Source organism: Phyllostomus hastatus, unplaced genomic scaffold (assembly GCF_019186645.2).
Source record: "Phyllostomus hastatus isolate PE091 unplaced genomic scaffold, TTU_PhHast_1.1 phas_contig_34, whole genome shotgun sequence".
Taxonomy (NCBI): Eukaryota; Metazoa; Chordata; class Mammalia; order Chiroptera; family Phyllostomidae; genus Phyllostomus; species Phyllostomus hastatus.
The window spans coordinates 30995581-31016398 of NW_025333857.1; the positions used below are offsets into that span (position 1 = coordinate 30995581).

The 20818-nt window shown below is 39.9% G+C and overlaps 1 protein-coding gene across 9 annotated transcripts in view; it reads right to left on the minus strand.

The window, feature by feature from the left end:
* The window catches only part of TRPM3 (transient receptor potential cation channel subfamily M member 3), a 504806-nt gene that overhangs the window by 86933 nt on the left and 397055 nt on the right, over positions 1–20818 (minus strand). For 6 of the 9 annotated variants that reach the window (XM_045840203.1, XM_045840199.1, XM_045840201.1 and 3 more), the window contains 7 exons: positions 16862–16912; positions 9715–9750; positions 9429–9569; positions 6210–6239; positions 4975–5264; positions 3300–3528; positions 284–451 (listed from right to left, as the gene is read on the minus strand). In XM_045840203.1, coding sequence (XP_045696159.1) covers positions 284–451; positions 3300–3528; positions 4975–5264; positions 6210–6239; positions 9429–9569; positions 9715–9750; positions 16862–16912 — 945 coding nt within the window. The remainder of the gene's footprint in view (positions 1–283; positions 452–3299; positions 3529–4974; positions 5265–6209; positions 6240–9428; positions 9570–9714; positions 9751–16861; positions 16913–20818) is intronic. The other 3 variants (XM_045840204.1, XM_045840200.1, XM_045840202.1) reach the window with 1 other exon arrangement.

Genomic DNA, 20818 nt, shown 5'->3' on the forward strand with positions numbered 1-20818 from the left:
CCACCACATCCCCTGGTTGTTTAGGAAGCACTGCCTGTTTGGAAAATTTATGGTGTCTTGCTTTTGAATTTCATTGGGTTGTCCGGCACCACTGCCCCTGGCTGAAAACTTTCACGCAGAATTAGTTCCTGAGGTCGTATTATTTGTGTGCATAGAGGAGGCACAAATGAAAGCACCTGGTAAAGGGCTAACCTCAAGAGTTACCTGAATCTTAAGCCATATAGCCGGGACAAGGGGGCCAGGGATGCTCCCCATGGGCAGTAACTGAGTAGTATTTGCTTACTGTCAGTTCCATATCTTCTTCGTCTTTTTCTTTTGTGGGCTTTTCTGGTTCTTCTGGCTCCTTCTCTTGGAGATGGATTTCCTGGGCCTGAGTCATATAGGGCATGTCGTCTTTGTTCTTGAACTCCAAGCTGAGAATTGAAGGAGGAAGTAGAATTCCCAGAATTACCTAAAGTAATAATAATGATAATAATAATAATCACATTTAAAGGGTTAAGATCAGAAGGGTTGCTTAGACTCAGAGGGCCTGGGGGTATGGGGTGTGAGTGTGCATGAGTGTGTGTGTGTCTGACTGAGGACTTGCCTATCTGAATAACCATGCACATTGATGCTACAAGAGTCATTTCTGTCCACCCGGGAGCTACTCTGCACCCACTGCAAGCTTCTTTGCCATAAATATCTTTGCCCCAAGCATCTTCACTGTAAAACTAATTGGCGGCAAGGCAATTTTGTTGTAAAAGATAGGATAACTGGTTGACCATTTGGGTCGACAGTGCGCTTCCATTTTTACGTTCCATAAATCATAGCCCTCATAATGTTCTATAGTACAGTATGAGTAGACGTGGTGGTCTTAAAACAGTGAATGATAACTATGTATATTGACTTGATAGAAAATATGGTGGTAAAACTTACTGAAAATGTGAAACAAGAGAGTGTAAAGTCAGATTTCATGCTGTACCAGGATATGATAACTGATTTATCAGTTCACAAGTCTTTTGGTAATTTGAAGGCACAGAGTTGAACCTACATTTCGCACTGAACTTTGGAACATCTACTGATAGACATGTGACAATATGCCAAGACTAAAAACAACAGTTGAGAAGCTCAGCTCAAAAGAGGAGACAAATCAACTAGCAAAAAGTGTGTGCTTAAGTCCAATCCACGAAACAAAATCAGTTATTTGCACAGTATTGACATGAATCTACACACATTTTAATGAATTCAAATATTTTGTACTTTGCAATAGTCTCAATTTTGTTATGAAGATGAATTTCACTATGTCCTTTTTAGTGCCCCCTTTTATTTTTAATTGTTTTATCTTTTAGGGAAAAATCACCTTATACCCAATTAGTTTTGTGGAGAATATGTTTGTAGCAAAGAAGCTCATTGCTAAAACACCTGGAATTGTCATGCACAGTAGCTCAGTCTGACTTTGGAGGAACAAAACATCTTACCCAAATATATATTGCCCATGTAACACTCACTTTGTATGGGGAAACTGAGGAGAAAGAGAGATGCTGCCCAAGGCAAAAGTGGGACAGAACTGAGATTCCCATTTAACCATTCAATAGCACTTGACCTGGTGAAATCAATTCACGTGTATGTCGACTGGCATTTATTTGCTAATATGTCAAATGGAGTTAATTGTATCATCTGGTTATCTCTAAAAAATGCTGTCCTAAGTTGACCTTGAGAAAGTCCATGAAACAAAGTATGTTATTCATTTTAGAGCTTTCTCCTGACACTTACTACTGTCCAACAGAAACACACACGTACCCACCCCAGCGGGCTCTGCATCCCCCATGACCAGCCCCTGTTCTAATACCCCAGGTGGGTCTAGCACTGGATTTCTCCCATGCATAAACAACATGCTTAAACATCCATATGATGACACTAAATGCACGGGCCTTTTTCACAAGAGGCAACCTCATTCCCTGTGTGCCAGGGAACAAATGCATTTCTGAATGATAACACTGACATCTGACTTGTGTTCCCTAAATCTCTCACCCCTTCCCTCAATCCTAAAACGGTTCTGCTGCACAAGGCTCCAGAATATGAACCAAGGCGAATGGCCAAGAGGATCCTGAAGGGTAAGTAAAAATGATTCTCAAATAATGCATCAGGGACAGCCTGTGCTCAAATCCCACAGGGACTTTGGAGCAGCCAAAGGAAAAGAAAGAGTGGTGACCCTGAACTCAGGGTGTCTGGCAGCCTGGGAAAGCTCAGGTGGCATGCTGGCAGCCTTCAGGGGACATGACACCCTGTCCTTGGAGCTGAGAGCCAGGCTTGGCGGTCACTCACAGCACAGCTATGAAACACCCATGAGCCACTTCATGGAAAGCTTCTGTGACTCTGGGCCAAGAGCCCATGGAAGGGTGAGTTGGTGGAGAAGAGGAGGGTGCTGGTTTAGTCAGGGTGGCCTCAGCTATTGCTCTGGTCTCATGGCCCTTCTGCTTTGGGCTGCTCTCAGAGTCCCCTAGATCAGGTAGTTCCAGCTAAATAGGAGCCTGGTTTCACTGTAACAACCACAAGCTCTAAACAGAGAAACCATTTTAACATATTCTTTTAATCTCCCCCCTCCCACTTTTACTATCTTTCTTTTCCTTTTTTCAGTTTAACGTTTCCTTTGAAAACCATTACGAAAACATAAAAGAACAAAGCCACCCATCATCCTTGTTATACTTCAACACTAGAGGTAACACTGTGTTTCTTTTAAAAAAATTAATCTAGATAGCTATAACTATACATGTACATACTTAAAAAGACAAAAATGGACTTAGGTAATATATTGATATGCAACTTGTTTTTCTTCACTTAAGAATGGATCAAGAATATCTAACGCTATCTTTACATGAATCTATCTCACTGTTATCTGAGTTTAAAAAATTTCTCAAGAGTTGCTGAATGAAGAGCCAATGTCTCTTTATCACATGGTACAGAGCAGGCTGGGGTATTCCGTCTCCCTTAGCAGTGACTCCTCGTATAGCATAGCTGGTGTCAGAGCAAATGGTACTCCTGTGGTACCTGAGTGTGGCTATTACTTTTGGATTTTCTGAAAAATATTAATGTTTAAGTACCATCTCTGTTGATTTAGCAGAATTGAGGGAAGGTCTTAGCCTCTATATGAAAAATAAAGAACCCAAACTCCACTATACAGAAGATCCTGATGCCCAGTTGGGGTTCAGAGTCACCCTCCTGAGACAGGAGAATGCCTAATCCCACTGCACATTTAGTTTGGAAAACTCCAACCAAACGTCTGATGCTCACAGTGAGTAGGGCCTTCTGGGTGCACTGACCTTGAGGCCTGAGTTTTTACGCATCCGCAGCCGGCCCATCCACATGTCTGTGAGCAACATCTGGCTGCACGTATGTGCAATGAAGTCACGGTGCTTGGCAGCCACAGCGAGCTGCAGGCACGTGGCATTGCTCCAGTTCTTTAGCTCATACGTCAGCAGTTTCATGGCCAGCTGCTCATCCTGCTTGTAGGACTGGTCCAGGAGCTCCACAGCCAGCTGACCAAAGTCCCTGAAAAAGAAAATATCAAGAGTCCTCTTTTGGCCATTTTGGAGACCCACTGGTGAACCAAAAGAGGCAGGTTCTGAGGGGTCTAGTTGTTTCTTACAGGGTCTACTCTCTTCATTCGTTCATTCATTCATTCATCCAGCCAACATTCATTAAACATTTCTATGTACCAGGCACCATGTTTAGAACTAGTGGTGTAAGTCAAATAAGGCATGATACCTGCACTCAAGGCCCTCAATTCAAGGTATATGGATGGAGACCACAGACCAGTAAGTTAATGATTATGGTGCTACATGTCTGTCTCCTTAAATGTGACAGACCTCCATTCAAATCTGAGCCTTGCCAACCACAAGTGTTCGACCTTGGACAAGTTGTTTAAATGTTAAGTCTCATTTCCTTTAGTTGTAAAATAGCCACAAGAGGATCATCTCTTGGTATTTTTGCTGTCAGTATTTTTGCTGCACAACAGTTTGACTATAAGGCAATTTCACCATAAAAGATAAAATAACAGGTTGACAGTTTGGTTTACAGACTTAATTTATTTAATCTAGTTGTCAGTTTGGCTTCATTTCTCCATGGAGGAAGTTCTCGCACTTACTTTCTTTTGTGTGTTATGTAAGTCTTAGCCCTCATAATGGTCTGTACAATGATTAGTAGACATGGTGTTCTTGAAATAGTGAATGGTGACAACTACATATGAAGCCAGGTTGAGTGCTCTACTAGAAAATGGTAACACATCAGTTTGCAAATCATTCATCTGGCATTCATCAAAACCAAAAGTTTACCAAGCAATGGCAAATATAAAAGAAAAGTATAATGCTATGAATGAAAGACTTCAAAGACAATGCAGTTTTTTTTTTAAGATTTTATTTATTTCTTTTTAGAGAGGGGAAGGAGGGAGAAAGAGAGGGAGAGAGGAACATCAATGTGTGGTTGCTGGGGGCCGTGGCCTGCAACCCAGGCATGTGCCCTGACTGGGAATTAAACCTGTGACACTTTGGTTTGCAGCCCACACTCAATCCACTGAGCTATGCCAGCCAGGGCTGAAATACAGTTTTTAAATTTTGTTTTTAATTTTTCATGTTCCATTGTGTTCTTTGTAATGTCTTTAATTTATTTTTGTTATCTTTTATGGCAAAATTGCTTTACAGCCAATTAGTTATATGGTGAAAACGCTCGCAGCAAAGATGTTCACAGTAAACCTGCTTACAGAGAAAATACCAGACGTGTTGGGGCGCTGGAAATGCAGAAATGCAATCTTCTGTATATGTACGTACCTCCACATCTAGAGCTATGCGCCATAAACAGAGATTCTTCACATCTACCCTCCCTGTGCACCATGGGGGTGATACTACCTCACCTTAAAGTTTTAGGTAGCTCAGACCCTCCACACAGTATTTGGGGCCTACCTTCCCTCCCCTGATCACCCCATTTTCTGGGCTAGCCAACCTGGAATTGTGGTTCAGCTCCTGGGAGATGTCATCGACCATATCGTTCTCAGAAGCCTCGTGAGCCATGGCTTTGCAGAGCTTACAGGCCACCAGGGCCTTGGCCATGGCCTCCTCGCCGTGCTGCCAGAAGAACAAGGCCATCTTCTGTCGCTTCATCAGCACGGCCCACACCATCAGCTCGTGGAAGGGGAAAGGGAAGTGGTTGATCTCAGGATCGTCCAAGTCGATGTCTACCTCTTCCTCACGCTTCTTGGTTGTCTTTCTTCCTCGTCTCAAGGGAACATCATCCTGCAATTTTAGGGGGGAAAAACATAGAGGTGGAGTTAGAAACGAATCAATTAAATTCAGCAAACAGATATTTTACTATTGGCCTAACTCTGACAGGTACATAAATGAACTATAGTCATAAATTATTTGATTGTGTTTCACTTTATTGTACTTCATAGATGTTGTATTTTTTACAAGTGAAAGGCAAAACCCTTCACCAGCAAAAAGATGATGACTTCTTTATTGCAGTGGTCTGGAACCAAACCTGCGATAGCTCTGAGGTATACATGCCTGTATCCCATCCCAGCTCCAATCCTAAAAGACCTCACAAGCTCACACATGCCTAATTTTAAAATAAGTTAGAATAGCATAAGCACAGTTTTATAGGACTATATCATTGTTATACTTTAATTTTTAAAAAGTATTTTTAATGGGCCATCTTCTTCTTCTTTTTTACTTTTGTCCATTTTTCCCCTCTGCAGGTAGGGTTATTGGTCTCTCATGATGGACAGCACTTTGCTTTTCTCTCAAAGGATAAGGACATCCTGCACTTGCATTTGTATGTGCAGCAGTAACCGCATTAACACAAGATGGGGAGAAGGTAATCTGTCTCGAGTTTCTGCCCAAACCTCATTAGATGCATGTGTGAAATGGTTCTGACCTTTGGATTTGCAGCACTTCTAAACACCCATGAATATATTTTGCTTACTGGAAAATATATGCTTCCTTGGTTTTCAAGTTTGCATTTCAAATAGGATTTATTTCCTTGTTTGCAATGCTAGTGTAACCTCATGGTGAAATTTTCAAAGCAACTGTGCCCTGTTCCCTCAATACTGGGAAAAGTTTTACTTCCTTATTTTAGAATCATGTCCCAAGCCCTATAGTCCCTGAAATGAACTTATATATATATTTGAAATGTACAGAAGAATAGAATAATTGACACTAATAATTTGTGCAAACACTTACCTCCATTCCCAGTAGTTTCAAGGCTTTGGGCTGTTAAAAAAAATTTCATGCACCAAGTTAGATCTTTCTTTATAGATATAAGAAAAGAAGCCTACTTTATTTTAAACAGATAATGAAACAATTCCATTTACCATATAGCATTTATTTATTTCACTAAATAAAATACCACAAAGGAAACTTATTTATAGAAATCCTTAGAAAATTAGGGATTTAGTGATTTTGGTGAATCATAGAAAATTAGAAAACTTGAAAAGCATAATGTGATTGCTTAGGGGTGGAGCCTGCAGGTTTATCAATTCTTTTGTGGACCAAAATTTCTTCCATCTTCCTAGAACTGTCCTGCTTGGGCATCTCTATGACCTCAAGCATTTTAGTGAACAATGGAACATTTCAATAAAAACCATGAGATGTTCCTCAAACCTCTGAAAGACCTCTGTTACCTGGAGACTTGGGATATTATTCAGGAGTATAAGTTTAGATGCACTGGCCATCTCTCTAGGCTGCTGTCCAGTAGAGCAAGGGTGAGTGGGGCCAGGAGTCACATGTTGATGGTGCCAAAGGCACTCAGTGGCATTGGAAGTGTCAGCACATACAGAAGCATCATTGGTGATGCTGGGGGTGTGCAAAGTAGGCACAGACAGAGATGGACAGAGAAGCAACTCAGCCATTTATAGAAACTTGACTTATATTTAACAAGGGGGGATATAAAGTTACATCTCAAGGGCCAGGAATTCCAATTCTATGTTTTAAGTATTACAAAATGGTTGGGTGCCATCTTGAAAGTTAGATGAGTAAAAAAGAAGATTACAGCACTTACAGTCCTTCCAAGTTTTATTTGACCATACCAGGAGGAGTTGCTATACCTCGTCTTTCTCCCTTTCTCCTGCTTTTAGCTTTCATAATGACCACCAGTTTGGAAGATGCGATTTTTTAAAATTTACACTTTTTTAGTGTTTTCATATTTCTTTTCCAACACCACAAAATGCTTGAATAAGCAGAAGATAAGCTTTGGTAAAAATAAAAATCATGCCCACCACCAGCTACAACAGCAGTTCTCAAAATGTTGTCCAAGGACCATGCGGCCCATTCTGGGGGTGGGTGGGTATGGTGGTGTCTTTCCTGAGACCCTCCTAGGGGGCTGGGAAGTCAAAGCTATTTTCGCAATAACACTAAGATGTTAGTCAATATTGACACTGTATTAATATTTGCACCGATGGTGCCGAAGCAATGGTGGCTGAAACTGCTGGGTGTCTTACCAACAATGATGGCTGTGGTACCAGACTTTACTAGTTATCATTACATTTCACTGTTATATACTCAAAGTTTAAAACAAAACAAAGCAGTTTCTCTTGAGAACGTGCTTGATGGAGCCTAAAAAATTATGTTTATTAAATCTCTACTCCTGCTAGTAAAAAAAAAATGTCTATTTTCTATTCTGAGGGGTGAAGTGGGAACTCTGCATTAAGCACTTCTGCTATGCTGGACTAGGACAGGTGTCCTGAGGAAAGACACTTACAGGGTTGTTGCACTGAATTGCGGTCACTCTGTTTCATGAATGACTGTGCGAAGGAATGGCAGGTGGACAACTACAGTTCTTTAGACTTGAATGGCAGACATTTGGCAAGTGAATGAAGTAGGACTGTCATTTCAAGGAAAACAACTCACAGTATTGATTGTCAATGACAAAATTTAAATTTTCAAGCAAAACCCAGAATCTTGGAAAAGGAGTCCTCCCCCACCTTATGATCTTGACAATTTTTTAGGACTTAAAGGTTATTCTGATGAGATTGGAAGTGATAATGAATGAAAACTTTTGAACTTGTATAATAAAAATATGCCAGCATTTGGAAGATCTGCACATAACTCAACAAACCAGTATTTTACAATGGCCAATCTATGATGTTAAAAGATTCATACAAATTGAAATTTGGATTTTAATGTAACAGGATGAAAAGTTCTCTGACATGGTTTCAGATTTTATGTTGCAACTAATCTTCAAGAAATTGCGTCTTGTTGAATTTTGATGTACCAAAATAGGACATCTACAAATATCTGTAAAGATTTTTTTTTTAATTAAAGATTTTGTTTATTTATTTTTAGGGAGAGGGGAAAGGAGGGAGGAAGAAAGGGAGAGAAACATCCATGTGTGCGAGTAACATCAATCAGATGCCTCTTGTGCACCCCCAGCGGGGGACCTGGCCTGCAACCCAGACTTGTGCCCTGGCGGGGAATCGGACCAGTCACCTTTCTCTTTGTGGGATGATGCCCAACCAACTGAGCCACATTGGTCAAGGGCTACTTCTTCCTTTTTTGATATCTGTGTCATATTTAACACATTTTGTGACAGATTTTCTTCCTATATTTCAACCAAAACAACATCTTGCAACAGGCTGAGTGCAGAAGTAGGTAAGAGGATCTAGCTGTCTTCTATTAAGCCAGACATTACAGAAACTTACATGCTACTACTCATCACTCATTTTTGTTTTTGAAAACATAGTAGTTTTTTATAAACAGGTTATCTCCATTAATATGTAATGAGTGGACTTCCTATGGTCACCTTAAAATGAATTAATAAAGCCCTGGCTGGCGTAGCTCAGTGGACTGAGCACAGGCTGCGAACCAAAGCATTACAGGTTCGATTCCCAGTCAGGGCACATGCTTGGGTTGCAGGCCACAGCCCCCAGCAACTGCACATTGATGTTTCTCTCTCTCTTTTTCCCTCCCTTCCCTCTCTAAAAATAAATAAATAAAATCTTAAAAAAATGAATTAGTAATTATTTTAAAAAGTTTCAGCTTTAATTTCCAGCATGATAACTACTGATAGCACTCAACATAGACGAAAGCTTTTGGAATCCTCAATAATTTTTAAAGGTTTAAATAGATCCTCAGACCCAAAACCTTGAAAACTGTTGAGGTACATAAGATTAATTTGAATTTCGTTGCTATTCTGTGATCTTTAAGGCTCACTGTCAGTGCCAGTTTTTTATTTGAATTGGACCCCGAGAGGAAAAGAAAGGAGTGTATTATCACTGAATACATATCTTTTTCTTTCGTTTCTTTTCTTTTGCTTTTTTTTAAACGGATTTGATGGCAGAGGGAAGAGGTGGAGCAGTTGCTTCTCATCTGATCTCCCACTGAGAGAGAAGGAAGCCACACCCCAAAACCCTCCCACTCGAATCTTCCCAGAAGTCAGGAAACAGGATTTGCCTCAAGCCTCACCCTCTTGGGGCCGAAGAGATTGTGGTAGAGCGTCCGGAAGCGCTTGCGTGTGTAGTTGCAGCGATAAGCGCCGCCCATCAGGTACTCGATCACCAGGCCGATGTCGATCAGGCTGATTCTGTAGTCTGGGGGCAGGTTCCCCTATCAGGGAAGAACGAACAAACATCCAAAAGACAGCGTGATTTACTAGGGATTCTAGTCCATGTGCTCTGTAACTATTTTAGAGTAAAACAAAAATTAAAAAAGAAACGTATGAATGTATTATTATACTGGTTAATTAATTCACCTTAAAATAGATCCAACCGAAACCTGGATATTCTCGCTTGGAAAGAAGACATAAGTTAAATAAGAAGATGCAGTAATCGTCGGCAATAACAGAAAATCAAAATATTTATTCAAGTCTTCAGCTGAGGAGAAAAAAACACCAGTGTAGCAGAAAGAAACACAAGGCTAGACAAGGCAAATGCTACCGCTCCCAGACGCTGGGAACGCGGTTCCCCCAAAGTCCCCAGGCCCCTCGCTGCTCTGCCTCTGACCCAGGCCTGTTACTACCCTCTTGCTGATCATTTACTTCTTCACACCCACTAGATGAAGACTCCTTCCAGAAGGTGATTGTTACTACCAGGGCTTGCACTAGGTGGAGTATGCATAGAGTTCAGATCTCTTTTAACACCAAAGTTCTATTAACAAAAAACATTTGGCACCTTTTTATAAAAGGAGAGCAGGGTGGATGTCATTATGAAGTCTCCTCCTTGTGTCAAAGGAGAAAGCAGGGAGGAATAGCTTTATATTTTTAATTGTTTTATTTATCTTTGTATTCCCAGTGCCTTTTATAAGTGCCTGGTGTGTATGGTAGGCATGCAAAATGCTTTGTGTGGTTGTTCTTGAAAATGTGAATGAGTAAAACAGTGCCATGAACTGATGTGGTGGGATCTAGTCTCAGTTTGGGTATCTTTTAGTGTTATGTTCTCAATAAGAGAAGTAACTAGCCACAGTGTGTGAATTACCCCTGTTTGGGAAAGCCTCACTTGACTGCAGAAATTCGACTTGAAATATGTGTCTTGATGTATCTGCACTGGCAGGAATGGGTGGATAGCAACTGAAGCAACAGCCCAAGTGGATGAGATCGCAGTGCCACTCTCAAGTTTCTTGCTGAGTGTAGACTTAGTTCCCAGCCTGCTGGTAGCAATGTACCTCTCCCTTAACTTGGGCATAAGGTGGGCTTGGGGACCTAATCTGAGTTGGCTGAGCAAAGTGGGACTTTGTGAAGGGCAGCCTAGATAAGATAGAAGCACTTTGAGGCCCAGCACCCCTCCCATCCTTGACCTTGGCCCATTCCATTAGCTGAATTGTCCCTTCACAAAAATTGTCTCTGTTCCTCCCCATCTCTTGGAATTTCAGAATTTTGGGATTTCCTTTGTTTGAAGACTATCTCATCAATCTAACTAAATTGTCAAGCTATCCTCAGGCTGTTAAGAAAGACCAATAGTCTCACTTTTTATGCAAAGCATGGCAAAAATATAAAAAAGGAAACTTAGAGAAGGTTTTATCTGAAGATTGTAACTTTTCAGGTATTGCTCTTTCCATAAACATTAAACTGAGGTTAAAAATATTACCCGTGCACTGATTTTTCTCCATTATTTTGGGACAGGTTAACGAGGCTGCAGTTTCTGTATGGTCTGGCTCTACCAGACGGTGAAGCAGCTCTGGCATTTCAAAAGCAGAAGAGCCCCAGAGCAGACACTCCCGAGTCAGCCTAGTCTCCTTTGCAAGGGGTTCCTACAAGAATGATCCCCAGAAGGCCCACCCCACCTGTGCTGTTTTCCTTGGCGTTATGTAGAGGGCAGGAGTGTGGTATGAGTCAGCTGCCCTGGGCTTCTTTCTGTCTGTCCTTAACCAATCAGCCACTTTCCCTCAACACCTCAGTATTTTTTCCTAGTAAAAAGGGTTGAACTTCATGGCCTCTGTGATCTGCAATGTACCAGGTTTCAAAAAAGATCCCCAAACGATTTATTGTGATGGCTGTTGAAAGGTAGTCATAGTGAGTCTATGAATTTGTGCCTATTTTTAATCTTGTAAAAATTTTCTAAATTTGAAACATGGGTAATATCAACACCTATATATCTTCTTTAGAGAAATGTATATGCAAACATGAGTTTGAATTCTAAGAACAAGAACCAATATTGCCTGAAGACCAATATTGAATGGCAATATTTATACATTTGAGATGTCTGTAAGAGTGAGGGTTGTCAGGAAAGTGGTAATAGTAAAATTCAAAATAAATAAAATTTAAGAGGGACAAATAAAACATTTTTTGCAAACGACTTTATTCATAAAGGGGTCTTAGGTTTATAGACTACCAAAGAAGGTGAGAACATTTTTTTTAGAAACTTCTCATATAAAGCTTGATTCTTTCAGAGTGATGTATGACCTGATCAGAATGAGGAGAAAGGATTCAGAGACTCCTGGGTTCTACCCAACTTTCAGTGAAGGCCTGAAGCCGGAGGGGTGGGTAGGGGGAAGCCTGCATTCTGATTGACCACAAGGTGGCGATGTTCACCTAACCAAAGCCAATGAGGGTTCCTTCCTCATCAGCATTTGCCTGCCTGCTATTTTGTGTAATAAGGTGATGTAAGGAATGCAAAGCAGGTTGGAGGATTTGGCGATAAGGAGAGAATCAGATGCTTTGGTAGTGATATCAGGAGGAGAGAAAGCTTACTTTACCAGGTAACGTGTTTGAACTCAGTCTGCAAGACTGACAGGAGCTGGTGTTTTTTTCAGAAGCAGAGAAAACAGGGGAAATTAGTTTCACAATTTTTACTGGGAAGAGGGGCAACCTTTTGAGGAAGATGAAATAGATTTCATAAAATAAAAACATTGTCATAACTGCGTCCTGGGTGAACTCTGAAGGGGATGGCAGCATCAGTGCCTGTCTGAGCCGATGGCCTTGGCCACCTGTGGCATGCAGGTGTAACAGATGTGCAGAGAACAGTCAGGAATGTGATCCTGCAGTAGGAATAGCACTGGGCCAGACTGTGGGCCTGGCCAGATCACACCCTTTCTCTGTACCTCAGTTTACATGTTGATAACAGGCAGTTTGAACACAGTTTCTTCTAAAGTCTTGTCTATTTCCAAAGGTCTGATTGACTACTACATGGCAGACTGCTGTTATGTTTATGCTGCTGGGTCACTGGGCAAGGACTCTTGTCCAGAGCTTCCAGGGTTGATAGGGTTTCCACTAATCCCCTGAAATTGGTTAGCAGAGCTGCAGGCTTAGAGACAAGGGGTGGGTAAGGGATGGACAGGGATGGGGCTGTGCTCACCACCTCACCCACCTCCTCTGGAAAAAGCAGAGAACATGAACAGCACCTCACGTGCCACAGGTAATGTCCAAAAACCTTCTGGAGGAGTCTGACTTTGCTTGGGTCCTTTGCTTGACTTTACATAGAAAGTCAACAGTGATACTGGTGTGCTAATCCTTCTGCTTGCTGTTTCTGTTATTCCCCCTCCCCTTTTTGTAATTACTTTGGTAACTGGTAATGCCTGAACACTTATTTCCCATTTCAGGCCTTAACAACACAAGGCACGCCACGTGACTTAAATAATTTGATCCACAGAATGAAACGGAGAAGCGTGGGTCTAGAGATAGGTATGACTTGGTAACGTGAAAATGTCGTCTCGTTTTTTCAATATGAGCCACTACTCTGAAGCTAAGTTTTAAGCCATGCCATACCTAAGCATAACTATTAATAAAAAGAATTGTTTAAATTTACTTAGATCTTCTCTTCTAAATGAACTCTGTTTTTCAGATGTCAGCTTATGATATCACTATAAGATTTCAGCTGTGTAGGAGACATTTTTTTTCTTGGAAACTAATAACAAGCCTCCAAAACAAGATTGTTTCCTCCTGATGCATGTTAGGTGGAAATGATAGCCAGTTGTCAGATTTACCAAGGAGGAGTAGGGACAAGGCTATTCTGGTGAAAGTTTATGGAAAAAAGAGGAGTACATTTCTCCAGTGTTTGCTGCAGTAATAGCCTGGGTAACTAATCTTATAAAAAATAAGACTGCTTTTGTAAATTTGCATGAATTTAGCAGATGGGATTATAAAATGTTCTTTCTTTACCCAAAGTGTGTCTGAAATGCTTTTCATTCTGTAAAGCTCTGAGTCTTGATTCCCATGTGAATGAATTTTAAACTATAATAATTTCACACTACTTCTATATAAAACTTAAACATCATACTCCTTTGGTGGGGGGGATAATATAGGTAGTCTGAAGTATTAACACATTTAATTTTCACTACTACTTTAAAACATACAGAGGCACAAATTGAGCAGACAGTTAGCTACTAAAATGGCAAGTTAGAGTTCACGAAAAAGCAGACAGACTCAGGCCACTCTGGTTTAATAAGAGAGCACTTGGTACATCCAATGGATTTATGCATGAAAACAGTTCAGGGAATTTGGTTGGCTTCTATCATTTTAAATTTCTAATCGATGCTGAATAACAACTCTTTACTTCATTGCTCCTAGATTGTTCCCTTGGTTTAAATAACTTGAGATTTTGAAACTGGTTGGGAGAAATTCTCCACAGTCAACTCTGTTGATTCCAAAGGACAGGTGGACTTGCTGATGTCACACTGGTTAACTCACGGTCTGCTAATTCTGAAATGCATTCCCTGGGTTTGTAAGGTTTACTTATGTTTCATTTACAGACATATTCTCAAACACTATGTTCAAGGTCCAGAACTGTGTTCATAACTCATGAATGGCATCTTGTACCAGGGTTTATCACCTACTGATTAATTTTTTGCCACATGTTAAATCAGTTAATACGTACATAAAGTCCTATAATCATAAAGCACAAAGTACCTGCTAATTATCATGTTCCTTAATTTTTGACAATTGCTTAACCTGTTCAAAATTTTCTTAGCAATATAAACCTAGTTTGTGTAGACTTTGAGTATCTTATTGGCTCCTGGAAGTTTTCTGGAAACTTCCTACCTGAGGGAAATGTGCACCAATAGTAATTTCTGTGTCATTCACTTCTTAAAAAAAACAACAAAACAACCCCCCTCATTTTTCAGCTTCCTCTGTCCACGTGACAACATGTAGACACTTCCGTCTCCTTCAGCTGCCATTGCTATTCTTTGCTCTCTAGTCATCACATGCCCATCGTTACCACAGAAATGGAGTCTGCATTTCCTGCTCCTACTCCCAAGGGAAGAAGCTAAACATAGGTTTCCTGATTCTCTCCACTTTACTGGCAGTCTCCATTGCCAGGTTAAAAAGATAAATTGTTCCTAAGCCAGTTCAGTACTTTCCTGGGTGTTCTGTTATCATTTTTTCCCAGTTACCAAATTAGTAAGTAGATGAATTCTTATGTAACTATATACCCTTGCTCTAGTATTTGGATAGCACTGAAAGAAAAATGAAACTGCACCTCACTAACCCTCCTGCCTTCCAAATTCTTACCAGTTTGTTCTTTCTTGTGAGTTATTATTCTTGAGGTACATCCTTAGCTAATAAGTTTTTAAAAAACCCTACCTTAAAATACTCTACATGCCTTTCAATACAAGTGACATGAACAAATGCAAGAGGCAGCTAATGGGATTTTGGAAAAGAGAAAGTGATATTGCAAAGCAGAGTCTGGCAAGGAAGAAAACCTACGAGGAGGGGTTCTGATCATTTGTACTCAGTAAAATCTAACTACAAAATCCCTTTGAAACTCATGCGAGACGTTGAGAAGCTGAGTCATGGAGGTGGATGAGCGACTTTATTTGAAGGTCGGGTTGACCAACAGCTAGGACTGAGGAACAGAGGCACAGGTGTCTCTTCAGAGAGCCTCCTAATTCCTTCAGTGACACAGAGTAGCTTAAGGCAAGGGGGACAATATCTTATTATTTTAGAAACATCTCAAAACATTTTATTGAACGCGAGCAACAAATATTTTGGCAAAGAATACACATCGACTGTGTACACAGTCTTTTGGGATACTGCCCCCTGTTTAGTTTCTAGGCAATTTCCAGCCAGGATAAATAGAACAAAATGAGAAGACCTGAGGGAAAGAGAAATGGGTTTGTGGAGGGCAGGTGTGTTTACGGCTTGAAATGGGGTGGGCCAGGGAGAGAAGTGATTTTGGTAAAAGAGTAGTTGGGTCCAACTGGTTCATAGGTACCAGGTGATAACCATAAAAATACAGGCAGTGGCATAAATTCACACATTATAAGCAGCCCCTGGGCCTTTGCTTGGTCTTTTGAAGGAAATGAAAAAGAGGCTACCAGACATCGATGCATCAGTTCTAGCCAATGAGCTACAGTGACATGAAGGAATTGGACCTTACTGTGTAGCTTTCTCTGAGGGTGTCTTATAGACTTTGGTGAGGAATTACTGCAGTTTGGTAGGTGGGTACACCTCTGTGTGTGTGCACACGCATACGGGGTGGGGGCAGTGCCATCATCTATTTTGTCTCTTGGAGTTAAGGCACCACTGTCTGGGAAGGCTGCCAAAGGCCCAGGGCCAAAGCTGCCCCTGGAAGAGATTGTATGGGGCAAAAGAACAAGCACTTGGCTAAGTTTAAAAATAACCTCCCTGTGACTCACTCTTCTTATCTATACTTGGGAATAGTACTATATAATAACAAAGTAATAATAATAGAATAATAATTCTACTCATAGAATTGTTGTAAAGATGAGCTAAAGCACATAGGAAGCTCAGACTGGTGTCACATGCTGAGTCATCACTAAATATCAGGTATTATTGTTATGTTATTAATCAAAGGTTCTGAGTTCTAATCCTAGCTCTTCACTAACCACCTAGTACAGTTCTCACGTCCTTGCATTTCAGCCTCCTCAACTGTAAAATGTGACAAATCTACTGGCTTTCTTTCCTCTATCAAAATCTTAGATAATGAATGTGAGAAAATATACAGGAAAATAAAGTACTAGAAGAATGGTATACATACATGTACTTTAGTCTCTGTTTCTCTGAGACTTTTTGAGGTATCCTTACTATACTCTGTATAATGCCAGATGTGACAATGATACATTGCATCAGGAGCTACTGACTAAAGATACCTCCTACGGTCAGTTGGACAGCATGGAAACTAGCTCTCCAAACAGTGAGGGGCATACAGAAATATACAGGTAATGGCATAAATCCACATGACATGGGGAAAATGCCTAGAGTTCCACTATTGAAAAGCACCACGTCCATGAAAGCATCTAGAACACGGAGACTGGAGAAAAACCGCAGCTGTGCCAGAAGCAGAGATATCAGAGTTAAAGGCCATACACACATGCTGTGTCCTGAAATGAGGGGTCTGGCAGGGACAGGAATACTCTGGTGGCTCATGCAATGCGAAACAGAGGCGCTTTCTAATCACAGGAAGCAGTCAAGACGGCCTCCGACACGCAGTCGAGAGGGTTCTTACCTTTTTGACATCCCTGACCAAGTGGTACAATGTGTTTGAGGGCCCATGTCTCTGAAAACAATAAAGAAGAATCAAATGGTTTTGCTAGTCGGGCTCTCACTGGCAAGGCAAGAAGGATCTGGAAGGAAGGGTCTGGCTGGTGAGGGACAGTCATTAAGATGAACCTTGTTGTAGTTGCTCAGTTGTACCTGCCTTTTCTGAAGAAACACACTGGCAGATTTTTGGATTGTGGTTCCTCAAGAGAAAGCATTTGAGGCTCTAGGCTCAAACTTTATAGAGGAAGCCATCCATGCTGTTGACAGATAAACCAAGACATCATTTAAGGGGCTGGTTGTGCAGTAGGGAGCATGGGGAAAAAGGGACCAGTGTATTGCACTGGAAATGCACTTTAGCACATTGCCAGTTGCATCTTGTTTATCACCCATGTTAAATGAGAAATTATCTAAAGTAGGGGTTGGCAAACTTTTTTTTTTGTAAATAGCCAGGTAGTTGGTATTGTAGACTTTGTGGGCCATGCAGTCTTCATGGTGACTGTTCAACTCAGCTGTTGTGCAGAAGCAGCCAGAGACAATCCCTACACAAATGAGGTTGCCTATGATTCAGTAAAACTTTATTGGTGGACATAAAAAAGAGTAAAATTTCAAAAAATTTGAATGTCACAAAATATCATTCCTCTTTTGATTTTTTCCAACTGCTGAAAAATGTAAAAAACCATTCTTGTAGGCCATACAAAAATAGGTGGTGAGCTTGGTTTGGCCCTTGGATGGTAGTTAGCTAAAATCTGGTCTAAAGAAAAGGCCACAGGAAGTTTGGGAAAAAGAGAGGCTTAAGAAAGATGTATGCTTGCTTAAGGTAAGAATAATATGAAATGGTTTGCCATCCAATTGTTTTCCAGGAATAGGAATGTTAGCTACAATATAGAATGCCTAATTAAATTTGAATTCCAGATAGATGGTGAATAACTTCTAATACAAATGTGTCTCATGCAGTACTTGGGATGCATTTATATTAAAAATTATTTGTTTATCTTAAATTTAAATGTAACTGGGCAGCTTGTATTTTTATTTGCTAAAGTTGGCCACCCTATTAGGGGATCTCAAAACTGATCTGGCAAAGCCCTGAGCATAGGTGAAGCATGGTCAAGGACTGAGACAATGCCCCTCTACTTCCTCAGCAACCGGCTGCTTTACGCAGACATACTCATCAGAACTCTTTTTCCACGGAGGGATGGGGTAGTGTGTAGGGATTAAACATGCAGACACTGGAGTCAGGGTGCCTGGCTCCCAACTTGGCTCTGCTGCTTACTAGCTGTGACCATGGGCAAGCTACTTAACTGTGACTCAGTATTGCCATCTCTAAAATGAGGATAACATTTCCACTTATCTGGGAGACGTGTTGTGAAGATTAAATGGTAAAATATTTATGAAGCTACTAAAATGCTTAGCACTCAGTAAATATTAGCTATGACTATTATTGAGGCCATTCACTGCATCATAATCCTTATCAACAGAGTTCTCCAGGGAAACATCGCCAGTTGATTGGAGTGATAAAATCTATTGGCCATCTAGAACTTTCTTATTTCTTGACAATCATTGGAATAAATCACTCTACTCCCTTGATTCTCTAATTGATAGGCAAGTCATTCAACTCTATGCTTTATTTTTTACTTAACTAAAAACCCATCATTCTACCCCCGGCAGATTTATTGAGATATAATTGATATAACATTGTGTAAGTTTAATGTATAAAATGATTTGATACTTGTATGTATTGACAGTGAAGTGTTTATCACAGTAAGTTCAGTTACCACATCTTTCACCTCCCATAGTTACCATTTTGTTGTTGTTAAGTTGAGATCATTAAAGCTCTACTCTCTAGGCAACTTTCAAATAAATAATGCAACATTGTTAACTATAGTCACCATGCTGTACCTTGGATCCTTGGAACTTATTCATTCTATAATTAAAAGTTTGTGCCCATTGGCCAATACCTCAGTTTTTCTGAGGAACCTCCACAGTGTTTCTTATATTGGTTCCCTTGTCATGTGTTAGTGGGCCATATATGCATGAGTTTATTTCTGGACTCCTGACTCTGTCCCATTGTTCTATATGTCAGTTTTTATGTCAATACCCACTGTTCTGATTACTATAGCTTTGTAATAAGCTATAGTAATATTACTATAGCTTTGAAATAAGGAAGTGTGAAGCCTCCACCTTTATTCGTCTTTCTCAAGATTCCTTTGCTATTCAGGGTCTTTTGTATTTCCATGCAAATTTTAAGATTGCTTTTTCTATTTCCGTAAAGAAATTCCATTGGGATTTTACAGGAATTACACTGAATCTATAGATGGCTTTGGATAGTATAGACATTTTAACAATATTAACTAACACTTCTAACCCAAGTACACATGATATCTTTTTATTTGTAACCTCTTCAATTTCTTTCATTACAGTTTTATAGTTTTTGGTGTATGGTCTTTCAATTCGTTGGTTAAATTTATTGACTTAAACTCTCAAGTAATTTATTGTTTTTGATGCTATGGTAAATGAGATTGCTTTACTTTTTTCAAATAGTTCATTGTTAATGTGTAGAAATACAACAGATTTTTGTATGTTGATTTTGCATCCTGAAACCTTACTGAATTCATTTACTAGTTCAATAGATTTTTGATGAAGTCTATAGAATTTTTTTTTACTGGTAAAATAAAATTTAATTATGCTGAGGCTATGCCACACTGTCTCCTTATCTCAAGAAAAAAAATGTCCCTTTTAGATGTGGATAAACAGTAAAATTCATCAAGGAGGACTGTTTTTTCCTCCTTATAGAAGTTTCTTATATTCAAAACATAATTAAAAAATGTTTTAGCTACCAAAACATGTGTTTAGCATGAATGGTTAATACAGGAAAACTCTGACCCAAAGTAATCTCACATGTTTGCATTTAAGTGTTACTTAGGAACGAAGAAGTAATTTCAGGGATTTTTACTGCTGAATTCCCAGCCAAAAGTTAATTTCCTGTGCTAAATAGAACATAAACAGAGACATTAAAAAAGTGATCATATTAGGCTCAAATTTGCCAGCCTAGTTTTAGCCCAGGACAACCAGAAATAGATAGATACAGTGAGCAACTAGCCACTAACTGAACTGATTTCCTTTCCTGGTGGGTTTTTTTTTTTTTTTGGAATGAATAATGCAAATAAGGTGTCAAAGTACCCATGAAACATTTGGGGAAAATATCTCATTTTCTTCTTAACCAAGTCAGTTAGCCACTGGCTAGTCATCTGCCTCAGTTAGCTCTCTAGATTCTTGTGTGCTTCTTTACCTTCTCTGAGAGAAGAAACCTTAAAACCTTACATCAGTCTTTCTTTCAAAAGTAAGATGCCAGATGAATATTTTTTCCACTCAACACTCCTGGAAACAAGTGTCCCCCAGACATTCAGTAATGAATGAGTACGCAAACAACATTTGGATATTAGTGCCATGGTTCAAGAGTTTCCTGCAAACTACCTTTAACAAGTTTGCACTGGCAGCAGGCATCAGGATGTGCTAACTCTGGCATCATAAGTTTTATGTGCAGCACTACACATCTGCTGCTGTCACTCAGCCAATATTTAGCCACATGAGTAGAAAGGCTGAACAAAAACATAGTTCTGATAAAGGCGGCATTCATAAGTCCAATGTAGTTTAAATTCGTTGTTTTCACAATCAAGGGCTGCCATTTGGGACTATTTTGTTAATGATTATAAACAGGAATTATTTAGAAGAGAAAATACTTCACTGTTCTTTACTGTTGTATGAGTGTCTTCTATATATAATATACCCTCAAAAAGCCATTTTTAAAATCAGTGTTTCAAATAAAAGTGAAGCTATGTTACTGTTCAGCAGCTCCATTCAAATAAACATTGGTACTTCATTCTAAATAAAATACTGTAGCTGAGGTAAAAGCTTAGAAATCTGT